General features: G+C 40.3%; 1 protein-coding gene across 1 annotated transcript in view; it reads left to right on the top strand.

Moving 5' to 3' along the window:
• Window positions 1-11,398, top strand: part of MCMDC2 (minichromosome maintenance domain containing 2) — a gene marked incomplete at its 5' end in the record, with an annotated part of 2,309,393 nt that extends 2,297,995 nt beyond the window's left edge. The window contains 1 exon segment of the mRNA XM_044067368.1: window positions 10,825-11,398. Within this exon segment, the coding sequence (XP_043923303.1) occupies window positions 10,825-10,991 (167 nt within the window).
• Window positions 11,399-15,099: the final 3,701 nt, after the last annotated feature.

Here is a 15,099-nt window from a genome sequence, read left to right as displayed (position 1 = left end):
GCATGTTGAAATCCTGTTTCTCTGTAATTCTTAAGCAGGTCCATAGTGGATGCCAGCACTTTGACACATGATGAAATATCAACAGATGGACTCTGCAGAACTTTGCTTGCACGATTTACCTCTGTCAGCACATCATACCAAACCACTAAACATACAATGAACTGGTATGACATAAGTTCTGAGCACAGTCCTCTTGCTTGTTGATATGTTGCAGCATCATTTGTACGTACTGCTTCCCCTGTCTCCTGTAATGCCTCAATGACTCCCTTCAACTGAAATCTTACTGCCTTGACAGAGTCTATCCTGCATTCCCAGCGAGTCTCCGACAGTGGCTTCACAGTGACATTTGTGTGCCGTTTAAGATCTGCCATCTGTTTGTTGATGCTGAACAGAGTACGTAAATGTTCTGCAGACATCCAAAGAATGACACTGCCTGTACTGATGAATGTGCTCCATCACTAACTATAAGATTTAAATTATGGCAGGCACATGGCACATAAAAAGCCCTTGAATTCATCTGTTTTATCCGGGCCTGCAGTCCAGCGTTTCCTTCATGTTGCTGCCATTGTCATATCCTTGTCCTCGACAGTCATTAATGTCCAGTTGATGATTTTGAAGAGTCTTAAGAAGAGCTTCTGTCAGCCCTGCCCCAGTTGTGTCATTCACAGGCACAAATCCCAGAAAATGTTCCTCAACTGTGGCTACAGTCTGTGAAATGTCCACATACCGAACTACTACAGTCATTTGCTCTTGATTGCTGATATCTGGCATGCAATCAAGAATCACAGAAAAGTACCTAGTGTCCTTCACCTTCCCTACTATGATCCTTAAGATAGCATTTGCAATCAACTGGATAACTTCATTCTGTATGTCCTTCCCAAGATAGTGATCCATTATCTCTTTATTACGAATACGACGCAAATGTTCAGCCATAACAGGGTCAAACTGCGATAAAAGTTGCACTTGACCTAAGAAGTTGCCATTGCCATAGGTGTCCAGGGCATCAGTTGTACCACGGAATGCCATGTTCCGTTCTGCCAAGTACTGGACAACAGCAATAATGCATTCTAACACACCACGCCAGTGAGTTATCTCCTTTTCAACCACTGCTTGCCTCTTATCATCCATAGTCTGCCTACTCTTTATTCTGTTGTCCAGTTCCTTCCACTTCATCATGCATGCCATATGCTCTGGCGCTCTGTCATGGCTGTGTAAAGCTTTGGACATCTCTCTCCATGCTTTGTAACCACCTGACCTGAGAAGATGGTTAGAATGTCCAAACAATTTGCATGGAAAGCAAAACAGTGCATCCTTTGAGACCGAATATGTCAGCCAAGTGCGTTTTGCTCTCGCTCCATTAGGCAGCACATGGAAGTAGTTCTCAGATGTAAATCTTCTTTTCTGCTCATTGACTGGGAACTGTGTTAACACCACTTGCACAGGTCCATGCTGAATGGCAGCTACCCTAAACTCATCCCTAATCAAGTCTGGCCAAGTCCCTAGATCCTCCAAAGATGTACCCGACACTCCCTGCAAGTCATAGGCCACATCTGTCACTATGGAAGTATGGGCTCCTTCTGTATCAAAGTCTGGTGATCCAGGCAACACCTCAGGTGAGTCTGCATTTGCTGCCGTGCTTTCACCCATGGTAATGGCTGTAGGTCCACAGGAAGTAGCCTGTGGTGTGGCCGGAAGAAAGTTGTTACTTTCTAGTGAAAGGATGCTGGCCTCACAGTGGTCAGACTGTAATGCAAAACCATTGTGTTGTCCTGAAGGCAGACTTTTTCCTGAATCTCCCTCACTGATGAGTCACAGAAAAATTTCATAATGGAACCCTGTCTCTTTGCATCCTCATTTCTCTGCTGCTGAAGCTTTCTTTTTGCTGCTCCTGACAAATATGTGCGCTTCATCTCTAACTGGGAATGGAAGTAAAGCAGAATTACTACATATACAGAGTCCTTTGGTCATACTGTTATTAAAAATGCTTAATGGCTTTCATTGACAGTCTATTGCACTGCAGGCAGAAAGACTGAAAATGACTAACCAGTAGGCACAAACAAGTAATGAGAGGCCCAGGTTACAGTTTCATGTTAGATATCTATCACTAGAGGTGAATGTCAGCTTTTTCTACACAATTCTTCTCCTGTCATACCCGTAAACATGTGAAGTGGCCACAGATGATGCAAAAGATTGATATTACAAGCTTCTTAGACTAAAGTCTGAAAGAACTAATGACTAGGAGAGGCACAAGTTTGAAGGAGAACACACCAAATTGAGGCAAGACAAATGTTACGGTACAATACAGACTACACATGCCCACTCCCTCTCAATCTCTTAGCAGACTTGAACAAATCAAAATAATTTTTGAACAAAGGAGTGAAATCATGGATTTGCTAGACAACCTCATGTGTGAAGGATGAAGTGGCACACAGACTGGGAGACTGACATTCCCACAACCCTCTTAGCACAGGATCAGTGTACAAAAGCATAAATCTAAGGAATGTACCATGCATTACGTGGAGGGTATGAAACAAGAAGTCCATTTCTGTTAGTAGCCTCAGCTGTCCACATTGTGCTATGCAATCACTGAGAGAGAACAGGCTAAAAAACAAACATCTGGACACAATTTTCACAGGCCCCGTCAACCTCCTAAAATTGTCAACTTAATTCAGACAGCCAAAAACTTGGGTAGCAGAGCAGTGTTTGCAGTAGTATGCATTAGAGACATCAGTACATTCTGTGAAATTCTTACCCCCATCTCGGCACAATTTTGGACAAAGTGAAAAAATTACCAATGTGCTTACAGTCTGACACTCCCCATTACAAAAACTCCAGACAATGGACACTGCCACATTCTCACAGGCCCTACCCACACTCCCAAACTTTCAATAGCTATGGACCATAAAAATAAGTCATTGCAACAAAGCATATGAAGAACAGTTAGACAGCACTATAAACAGATAGCAGAACAGTGTTTGCATTAGCAGGCATTAAGATATCAGTACATTCTGCGGAATTCTTAACCCCCAAGTCTAGGCAGAATTCTGGATGAAGTGAAAACAAAAAGTCATAGCATAAACAATTTGCTTACAGTCTGTGACCCCCTATTAAAAATACTCCAAGCAAACAATGGACACTGCAACATTCTCACAGGCCCTAACCACACTCCAAACCTTTCAACACAATAAGTACGGACAATGATAAAAGGTAAGCCATTGCATCAGTACATTGTTGGTAAACAATAGTAGCATAACAGGGTGTGCATTTGTATACATTCGAACATCCACACCTTTTACAACATTCTCACAGCTATTAACTACCCTCCTGACATTAGGCATGGTAAACAATGCACAAGTTCTCTCAACCTCCAAAGAGCATAATTCAGACAGTTAATAATAACTGCAGAACAAGGCGTAACATCAGGGATAGTTAAACAGTACTATAAACCTAGACAGCTGAACAGTGTTTACATTAGCATGTATTAAGATATCAGGCTCCATCATCCTCCAAATTACATAATGGAAACAGCCAGAAATAACTCAGAAGAAGCTGTAACACTAGGGATATTTAAGCCGTACTAATTCCCTCGACAGAACAGTATTTGCATTAGCATGCAACATAGGCGTAGCATTAACAATGTGCTTTAGTGTGTGTGGCCCCACATTAAAAACTTCAGGCAAACATTGAACACTGCAACATTCTCACAGCCACTAACTACTCTCCCAACATTGGGCTTTTTAAACAATGTACAGGTACCAGCATACTCTAAATTACATAATCCAAACAGCTAAAAATAACTCGGAACAAGCTGTAACACTAGGGATATTTAAGCAGTACTATAACCCTTAACAGAACAGTATTTGCATTAGCATGCATTAAGATACTAGTACATTCTGCAGAAACCCCCACGGCGATGCGCAATAATCCTGGATAAAGTGAAAACAAAAAGCATAGGCATAGCATTAACAATGTCCTATTACATGACCCCCATTAAAAAGGCTCCAGTCAAACACTGAACACTACAACATTCTCACAGGTCCTAACCACACTCCCAAACTTTCAACACATTAAGTACGGACAACGAAAACATTGCAGTCATTGCATCAGTGATTAGAACATTGAAGTTATATGCAATAGTAGTTCACAAGGCTTGCATTAGTATACATTCAAAACATCTATGCCTTCAACAGCAACATTCTCACAGCTGCAAACCACCCTCCCAACATTATGCATTTTAAGCAACGTACATGCCCCATCAACCTCCTAACCTCTCAGCACAATTCAAACAGCCAAAAACTACAGAACAAGGTGCAACAGCAGGGATAGTGTAAAACAGTACTATAAACCTAGATAGCAGAACAGCGTTTAACAAATGTGTAAAAACTGAAAACTTACTACAAAAACTGAAAACTTACTACAAATTCAGTTGACAAATCTACCAACAGTTTCAAAAGTAGCAGTTGAAGCCAGTTCTTATCCCGAATACAAAAGATCCATTACTGAGCAGTCAGTCAACCATCTGGAAAATATACATTATACCCTTGCACAAAGGTGGAAGCTTGAGCGAACTTAAATTATAGGCCAAGAGCAATTCTTCCCCGCTACCTAAACTCCTAGAGGAATGCATTCATTCTCAACCAATATTTTACTTGCCACTTACCCCATACACCCAATACTATTGACTTAGACAGCAGCATCTCACAAGACTGCCCACCTATCCCTGCTCTAGCCCACAAGACTGCCCACCTACCCCTGCTCTAGCCAACTACAATATCCTTCTCTGTCCCATTATTTATCTCCTCCTTTTCATCACCCCTATCCCATTCTCTCTACCGTTTACATATACAGCATAGATACTGCCAAAACAAAATCCTCTTGCTCCAAATAAGTTATACACTTTCCTAACGAATCGGCAATTAAAATTAAATGTATATTACACTTCACATTCCCTTATGTTGTCCCTCATATAAACAGAAGCCAAATTATTTTACATATTTCTAGCACATATACTAAAAGCATTTCTTCCTGGGCATCCACTGAAAATGGATTCTATCCTACACTGTCCAGAAAACAAATGTAAAGTGAGTATAGTAAAATGAGTAAAGTAAAACTGCTATAACCACAGCCTCTCACCACCCATCCTTTTACCACCAGCACACAGACATAACACAACCTGACCCCCACCCTCTCAGGACAAAAACTCTACACAGTACCAAAATAAAACTAATACAACCACAGCCCCAAAATAAAACTAGTACCACTACAGTCCTCACCCCCAAACCTCTGAGCACAAAACTGTACACAAAACTAAAATAAAACTAATGCAACCAGCCCACACTCCCCAAACCTCTTAGTACGAAATATGCACAAACACAAGAAATATGAACAAAAAAAATAAAAATCACCCACCCCCACAAAAATAAAGTTATAACTAAACCCCAAAACTTACCTTTTTGCTTTCAACAGAAGGCTGCTTCCAATACTCTGCTCCCCTTCACGACTGAAGGCTCACCTGCTCTGTTCACCTTCCTCAGACCACTCAGTCCCTTTGAAGTTGCCTTTAAAAGGACAGTTTTGTCAGACCTTTTCAAAAGTTGTCCTTAAAAGGACAGTTTGTCAGACCTTTTCAGAAGTTGCCCTTAAAAGGACAGTTTAAAAGAGTATAATCCACAAACCACGACCGCTGCAAAGGCTTGATCCACCGCTGATCCGTTCCTGCTGTCCGTCCTCACGCTGGTCCAAACACGCTCGATCACTCTGCTGCTGATAAGAAACACTCCTCTGTTGAAAAACAAGAGAAGTGATCCTTATTAGCTGCAGGTGCCTTTAAAGGCAGTTTGTGCAGGAAGTGATTTGCAAGGACCAATCAGGTCCTTGCTTCATCACTTCCTACTTAAAAACAAAAAACAAGGACTTAGTTCGCAGGCTGCTGCAGCCAATCAGATCCCTTGTTTCAGCGAGCGGACCTGATTGAGTGCAGCTTGCCAGCCAATCAAAAACCACAAAGGGACTTAGTTCGCAGGCTGCTGCAACCAATCAGATCCCCTGTTTCAGCGGCGGACCTGATTGAGTGCAGCTTGCCAGCCAATCAAAAACGGAAAACGGAAATGCAGTTTCGCGACGGAGCAGCTAGATGTCCATGAGGAGCCGAGCCGAAGCAAAGTACACGCCGGTTGGACTAGTAAGTAACCCGCGGATGAGGATGATGGAGCAGCTAGACATCCACGAGGAGCCGAGCCGAAGTAGCGTAAATGCCAGTCGGACCATCGGGGCCCTTATTTGCGGGTAAGTAATCGGGGGCTCCCCGCGGCCGCGGGTTCCGCGGGTGCCTAACGCCGGCTATGGTACTATCAATTAAAAATGAAAAGACAATCCAAAAGATATCTATGCTTCCAGCTGGGTGCCAGTCATTACCAGTTCAGAGCACTGCCCTTAGGCCTTACCACAGCCCCCAGGGTGCTCACCAAATGTATGGCAGTGGTAGCAGCTCACTTCAGACTGCAGACTGCAGGCATTCTGAGTGTTTCCATACATGAACGACTGGCTCATTACCACCCTGACCAGGCATCTACTCATAAGAGCAAGAGATCATGTACTCTAGAGTTGCTTGCATCTGGAAATAAACCATAAATTGCAAAAAATCTCAGATTGACCCATCTCAAACACTGGAATTCATAGGAGCAGTTTTCGATACAGTATCTGTGACAGCTTCTCTACCTCTCTCAAGAGTACAAACAATCAGATTACAGGTCAGAAAAATAATTCACAGTACCATATTCTCAGCCAAATTGATTTTACAAGCCTTAGTATCAATGTTGGTGGTGATAGTCCTAGTTCCTCTAGCAAGATTTTACATAAACTAGTACCAAAGGAGTACCTAGGAGGAAACACCACACTGCTGCTGAGTTTAATCCTTTAATTCTACACAGAAATGAAGTACAGTCAAACAATAAACCACATGAATGCTTAAAACATTTAAATAGCGTTTTCGTCACCTAAAAGACTTCTTCAGATGAATGCATACCATTTAATTGTGCCTCCATTTATACTCATACAAATCAACCCTAACCAATCACAAAGCACACATTATTGAGAAATAAATATTTACTGCGGTGGTGGTGCTGCGGTAGCATTGTCGCCTCACAGTAAGACGATGTCCTGTTCGATTCTCAGCTAGAGCGTCTTCTGTGTGGAGACATGCGTGAATGGGCGTACCTTCGTTGAAGGTTGTGCCTCAGGGCTGGCAACTCGGCACGTAAAAATCTACTGCCAATCATTAGCGGACCGGAGTTCCGCTGTGGCGATCCCGTACCGGGAAAAGCAAAAAGACACAACAACAACAACATTGAGAAATAAATATTTAAAACAGTGTTACTAAAACATACTTATATAAAATGCAAATAAATAGTCACCACATTCCAGCATTGTTTAAAAAAATAAATACTGTGAAATAATAAATGTCACTCTATAAATAAATATTGCACAGATATTTAAAATGGGATAAAATTATAATTAAAATAAAAGACTACAGGAACATACACATTGCTGCAGTTTATTCATCAACCTAGGTTCCATTTGTCATCTAGTGGACAAATAAAATATTGCACCCTAAATTACAGTTTTGCTGCTCCTAATTTTAGTACTGAGGCCAGTGATACTGCTTCGTTTAAACCCAGGGGCTTTGTGGCATCTAAGGTTAGCTGTCACAATAATTCTCTGTATTCTAACCTAGCCTCCCACAAACCTCCTCTTATGTCCTTTGGTACTACTTCTACCACAAAGAAGTGGAAGCTGGCATCATCAAGATTTTACATGAGAATTCTTCAATGGATGGTAGCAACACAATGGTCTATTCTTTACCAACACTTGTCAGCCCAAATAAGAATTACTCAGGCAAACAAGAGATATCTTTGTTGGTGGATTTAATCAGATCAGCTTCTACAAGACTGTCCTTTCATTCTCCCTCAGCCCAAGGCCATAGTGACCACAGACGCATCCCAAACTGGGTGGTGGGGGGCACTTCCTGGGGAAACCAGTCCAAGACACTTGGTGGCCTAAAGAGGCCAACAGACATATCAATATCTTGGAAATGAGAGCAGTACACATAATGTTGCAGGCCTTCCAAGACTCTCTCCCTTTTGGGACTTTTACAATTCCAACAGACAGTATGTCAGTGATCTGGTACATCAGCAAACAAGGAGGAACCAGGTCTTACCCCTTGTGTTGAGAAGCCCTCAGACTGTGGTAATGGGTGAGCTCATCCAACTGTTTTCTGATAGCAATTCACATTCCGGGGAAGTCAAATGTGATAGCAGACGAACTGAATAAGTCCATTCTACTACCTCACAAGTGGTCTCTCAACATGAAGCTGGCAGAAATTATTTTTTCAACAATGGGGCCTTGCTGTGACCTCTATGCATCCCCAGTAAAAAATAAGTGTAGCAGCTTTTTTTCCCTCATCCCCCCATCAGGTGAATCACCAAGAGATACTCTACTACACGACTGGCCCCCTGGTCTCCTCTATGTGTATCCTTCAACTCCCTTGAACTCCATATTTCTGCAGAAAGCCTTCCAGCTGAAGAACAAAGTCATCCTCATTGTACCTTACTGGCCTTGACAGATTTGGTTCCCCTTTCTTTGGCCTCATCTAATTTACCCTCCTTGGATTCTGGATCTGATTCTAGACCTGTTGTCTCACCTGAAAGGCATGATTCATTCAGATATTTCAAACCTAAAGCTGAAAACGTGGTGTCTCCACTTCCATTAATAGCCAGATAGCTTATGGTCTCACGCCCTGTCTATCATATACTTTTATCTTTCCATAAAGCTTCTATAAGAAAACTTTACAGAAGTAAATGGAAAAGGTTTATTTTTGGGTGCTGCAGAAACATATTGACCCCTTTTCAGCCCCTGTGCAAAGTGTCCTGGAATTTTTAGCTACAATCTTCAATGAAGCAGCTAGCTCTTCAACAATTAGAGTTCAGTTAGCAACCATCTCTAATTTTCACATTAGATTTGTGGACTCCACTCTGGCATCATCTAAACTTTGTAAGACCTTCTTGAGAAGTATCCTTCTTTTGAGACCTCCTTATGAAGATCCAACTCCTCCGTGGGGCATAGATTAAGAATACAGGCCTTGATTCATTCCCCCTTTAAACCGGGAGCAAAATGTGAATTAAACTTTCTGACTTGGAAAACAATTTTTCTGGTGGCCATCACCTCAGCAAGAAGAGTTTCAGAACTACAAGCATTCTCTTCTAAACCTCCCTACTTGATTTTTCACAGGGCTAGAGTGACATTATGAACCAGTCCTTCTTTCCTTCCTAAGGTGGTGTCAGAATCTAATGTCAACCAGTCCATTAATCTGCCAATTTTCTTTCCTAAATTTGCAAACAAACGTGAATATGTGCTGCACTTACTGAATGTTCACAGACATTTGCATTTTTACTTGCATAGAACAAAAGAAATTAGAATCACGGAGCAGTTATTTGTCTCCTTTGCAGATTCTAAATTGGGTAAATCAGTTGCAAAGGTAACTTTAGCTAGATGGTTGACAGATTGTATATCATTTGTCTACAACAAGTGGGGTCTGTCCTTACCAAAACCTTTAAGAGTCTATTCAACTAGGTCCATGGCTACTTCTTCAGTGTTTCTATCTAGGGCTTCTGGATGACATATGTGCAGCTGCAACATGGGCCAATCCCCATACTTTTACTACTTATTACAAAATGGATCTAGTCTTGAGGAAAAGAGCAGCCTTTAGTTCAAGTGGGCTCAGGAATATCCTTCCTTAGAGTCCACCCGGAATTTTAGGTAGCTGGAGACTCTGTCCCAACTGTTGAGGAATGAATGAACATTGACAACATCAGATAAAGACGTTATGTACTCACCATAACGTTCCATCTGTGTTATCTATTTTCATTTCTCCTCAATTCCGCTCTCACCAACCCCCAGCCTTTTTCATCAGTGATTTCTGGAAAAACGAGAACTTATAAGGACACCAGTGCTCCTTATGGTGAGGCCCAGTTATACTTCATACTGTTAAAATATTATATTAATATTTCTTACTTTATGGTGTCCAGCAAACAAGAACTGAGGTATGTTAAGGGTTGGTGCATTATGGGTAGGGGAGGAGCTTGAGAGCTTTTTGGTAGCCACAAGTTGTTATAGTGGGTCTATATTATAACAGCGAATGGTTAAAATAGCGAACGCTGTATAATCGACCCTTAAAAACTGAAACGGCATATTTAACAACTGAGTTATATGTTTTTATTACTAGACCAGTTGATGCACCACAAGAAAGAACACAGGAACATAGGAACACAAGAATATAGGAACGATACTAGGAAAACAATCATGGGGAACTCTAAGCTGCTTAGCCATATGCACCTTTAAGTATTTAAACTTTTAATGCTGTTGCCACCTTTTTCAAACACTTAATAGTACTCAACTCCCAAACTGAAAAGGGCTGTCAGTGATAACTCTGGTGTACATTTGTTTCTACCTATCCAGTCATCAAGCTTAGCTCTAATGATAGTCAAAGCAGTACTTTGTTTGACCTGCAGTGGTAATGTATTCCATAAGTCGGGAATAAACTGAGTTACGAATCTATTCCTCCAGTGACTCTTGTTTATTTGTGACTTTATGGCTGAGGGCACTGGTATTAACTGCGTTGGCAGCAATACAGGATTTGCTATCAAAACCTGTGATAATGTAATTCTAGGATACTTTGCTAATAAAAAATATCAGATACTACTTCCCATGCTGTGTGTAATCTATAGACATTTTACTGCTGATTTAATGACATTTTCTTTATTCCTTTAGGTGCATCCATGTTTTCTGTATCCCCCAATTCAGTATTTCCATTTGACTTCTGTGATGAAACATACCTTCATCAAAGAGACATCTACCTGACACAGTGTTATCAGCAGCTAGTTAATTTTATTTCCACCTGTGCACCAGGAGCTGCAGCTCACATGCCTGAAGAGTAAATGCTGATTTATGGGACACTGGCTTACTGGTGTGCATCTCTAATATTTTGCTGTGGGAACTCCTCAATAGGACTGATTTCTGAGTAATATGTGCTGATGCATCAAGATGTGCAGCAGCCTCAGAGAGGAGTGAATGGAAGCAAAATCATGGCAGCAGTAGGAACACCAGTGTTGACTTTTCAGGACAACATGCTAAACAAATGATTTTGAAAGTTATTTTATGTATTTTAAGCAAGTTTTAGTTATTATAATATTTGATATGTTAATATGATGTATAATTTATGAAATACAAATGCAATGGGAATGATACTTTCTTCAAAAATGAGAAGTGAAGAAAAATACCAATATTTGTTCGTGTGTGTGTGTGTGTGTGTGTGTGTGTGTGTGTGTGTGTGTGTGTGTGTGTGTGTGTGGAGTGTTGGGTTATGCAACCTTGATATTTGTATAACAACATAATTTAACAACAGAGTTATATGTATTAATTACTAGACCAGTTGTTTCACAACAAGAAGGAACACAGGAATGTAGAAACAATACTAGGAAAGCGATCATGGGGAATTATAAGCTGCTTAGCCATATGCACCTTTAATTATTCACACTTTTAATGCTTTTGCCACCTTTTTCAAACACTTAATGGTACTCAACTCCCAAACTGAAAAGGGCTGTCAGTGATAACTCTGGTGTACATTTGCTTCTACCCATCCAGTCATCAAGCTTAGCTCTAATGGTAGTCAAAGTAGTACTTTGTTTGAACTGCAGTGGTAATTTATTCCATAGGTTGGGAATTCACTTAGCTAAAAATCTATTCCTCCAGTGACTCTTGTTTATTTGTGACTTTATGACTGAGGACACTTTTATCAAATGCTTTGGCGCAGTACAGGATTTGGTGTAGCAACCAGTGGTAATGTAACTTAGCATGTTTTGCCAGTGAAAAGCAGAGGTTAATGCAAATGTACCTTTTATTGTAAGAATGTTTATGTGTGTCTATATGTTGCAGTGTGCAGTTTTCTTAACAGTTCAAGTAACTGCTGAGAGCTGTGATGGAAAAGTTAGCACACAAACGTGGAAGAAAAATTAAAAAAAACTTCCATATTGTTAATGCATTGTAAATGTTAATTAAAACACTGCTACTGTGCAACTTTACATGCTATTTCTCATGCATACATTTTTATAGCTTCTTTAAGTATTCTGTATAGGTGGGCAAGCCAGAGCCAGCTCGAGCTTGGCTCAAGCCTAAGTATGATCCAGCAGGTGAAATGCCAAGAAAGAGCCAAGTCACAATCACAAGTTTTTTTTTTTTTTTTTGAATAACAGCTGACTGTTGATTCAGACCTGGCCTGCAGGCTGTGAGTGCCTTCTGTTAGGCAAGGTCTGCATATCTAAGCATTAAGGTTGGCTGGAATACCAGAAAGGTGATGTCACATGCCATAGTGCTGAAAAGTAAGAAAATTTAAACATTTTTCATGGGATTGGACTATTGCAAGATGTAGTTCAGCAATTATTTTATAAAAAAGATTTGCAGCTCATTTTTAAGATTTTTACTCCAAAGTGTTTCCATGTTTTCAAGGAGGAGGAGGAGGACCCTGTGTCAGTGAGAGAAACAGAGATCAGGAGAGCTTGGAAAGCATTATCAGTGCTAAGGGCAGCATGGACAGAATTCTTTTATGTTTCTTTGCTTTTATTGAGGTAAGCCTTAGTCTCTCAAATGTCCCTGATTTTAACTCAATGTTGTGAATCTCCAAGAGGTGCTTAGCATATGTTTGGGGTGAGTATATGTGTTCAAGAACAACTATATTACTATAGCAGTTGTTTCTTTTTTCTTTCACTCTCCTCACCATCAAGCATCAAACATGAGCAGAGAACTGGGCTGCCTTTTTGGAGAAGGAGTGTAAAGGCATTTTATACATGAAAGCATAGGACCATCATATAATTACTGCTGCCAAATAAAAGTGTTATGACTTATTGGGGGCAGTGTATTTGTTTACCAATCATAAGCTGAAATAAATGTTATTGTAGTTCTTACATTTTTCATTCTTTTCTCAGTGAGAAATTCATGTACAGAAAGGTGCTATCATTTTTGGGGAATACAATACATGAGAGCAAAGGGCAGTTGTGGTTTACGTGGTTTGTTAGAGGGGCAGTATCTATCAAAGAGGGAAGTTTGTCATTATTATAATATTTTGTAGAAACTTCACAGTCAGAGGTGATGTACTTTATCAGAAGGGGTACAATCCATTGAGACAGTGTGTGTAGTTTGTACCCAATAGGTCATTTGCCCGAAGGGAACTGAAATAGGGTGTCTTAGATAAAGCTAACAAAGTCCAATATTTCACATGGCTTGTGTTGTTCCATTTAGGCAGTGTATTTAGTTTTTACCTTGGGGTTGTTTGACCATGTCTTTCATGAACTATTGTGTATTAAGTAAGTCATCATTAGACCAGAAGGGAAGAAATTTATTTTTTTTTTTGAAAAGAGCCAGGGCATCATTCCTGTTCTTGCATGCAGAGTGGTGTACTTGTATGCTTTTGCTTATTATCATTTTTTTTCCATTTTTCGCTGTCAGCAGAACTGTAGCTTGGGCACAGTGAAGGCTGTGGCTGGGTGTAAGCTGTTAGGAAGTAGGATCACCAAACTATCAGCATTCATTTATTTGAGTCAATTCTGGCAATGTCAATGTCTGCTTGGTTGTAACTGTAGATTTTTTTTTTTGCTACTTAAATAGTCACCTCTGGACTTCCAGATGTAGTTATTTTTAACAGAGCTACTGCTGCGAATGTCAGATCTGGCTTGGCTCGTCCAAAATCCCAGGCTTGGCACTTTTAGTTTTCTGTAGGTTATGAGATCATGGCATTTTTCAGAACTTCCACTTTTTAATTCTAGAGTCCTTGCCATTCTTGGTAAAGGTCTTTAAAAATGAATGAACATCATATGACTGAAATATAAAATGTCTAAAACAGATCAGAACTACAACCTTCAAATCTAAACTACAGGTAAAAAAATGAAAATGTAGTAAGCTATAACCCTCTTCTGCTTTAAATATTCCCACTCAGAGACTGTCATAGAGACAACCCTGTGAATAAGTTGCAGCTGTTATATATTTGTCTTCCAGGTATACTTGGCTGATTAGCGATTCTGGTCTTTATTCAGAAAATGTGACTGACATACATATGAAGGTGCCGCAGACCTATTCTTGTATGGTGCAGAATTATTCTAAATGTCAGTTTACCATGTGACATTTGTCAACCAGGTAGACCCACTGAACAGACAGTCCCTTTTCAGGGATGACCCAGGAGCAATGTCTGGTTAATTGACTTGCTCAGGGTCTCACAGTAAATACCATACATTATGTTATTACTAGAGTTATACAACTGTGTAGAGAGCTAATGACTGAAGCATCCCTTGTCTTTCCTTCATAACTAGCCACAAACAGAAGTCATTACATGAACTTGTGTCCAGGAATGTACATATGCTCATTCTTTGCACTTCAGTCTGCAGTTGGGCATGGAGGTTACGGGGGGGGGGGGGGGGGTTAACAGCTGTTGATCAGTCTACAGCTATGCAGTTCTCCTTTACTTAGAGACTTTGGAGTGGGTGCCATATTTCAGGAGGGAGAGCACCATTACACTACTGAGTTTACAGCAAAATCAGTATTCAACATTCCACATTTCAATCTACTGTGTTCACATATGTGCTCGAGTTACAGTGACTACGTATCCCATAGTAACTACTTATATGGAATTTGACTGAACAAGGTTCACTCCTAACATTCAGCATGTTCATGTTATTGTTTCCTCTCAGTTCTATCGATAACTACCTATAATACTTACATATTATTTTTCATTCCGCTATGTAATATATCCTCTGCTAATGGAAGACCTGTCTTATTAATTTATCTTAATTAGTGACAAAGCCATTTTATTAAAAGTCTTCTATTTTTATTATTCTGTTTGATGTTTTTTAAGAAATTCATGCTGCATATTGCAACAACCCAGTCAGCAATACCTGTAAACATAACATATTTATTTACTTATTTATTATTTTTTTTAATTTGACATTTGTTAACCGGGATAGTCCATCTGAGCAAAAGCCCTTTTTCAGTGGAGGCCTG

This window comes from Protopterus annectens, chromosome 3.part1 (genome assembly GCF_019279795.1).
Source record: "Protopterus annectens isolate FY-2018-M chromosome 3.part1, PAN1.0, whole genome shotgun sequence".
In the NCBI taxonomy this organism is placed as follows: domain Eukaryota; kingdom Metazoa; phylum Chordata; order Ceratodontiformes; family Protopteridae; genus Protopterus; species Protopterus annectens.
This window is presented reverse-complemented; position numbering and strand designations above follow the sequence as displayed.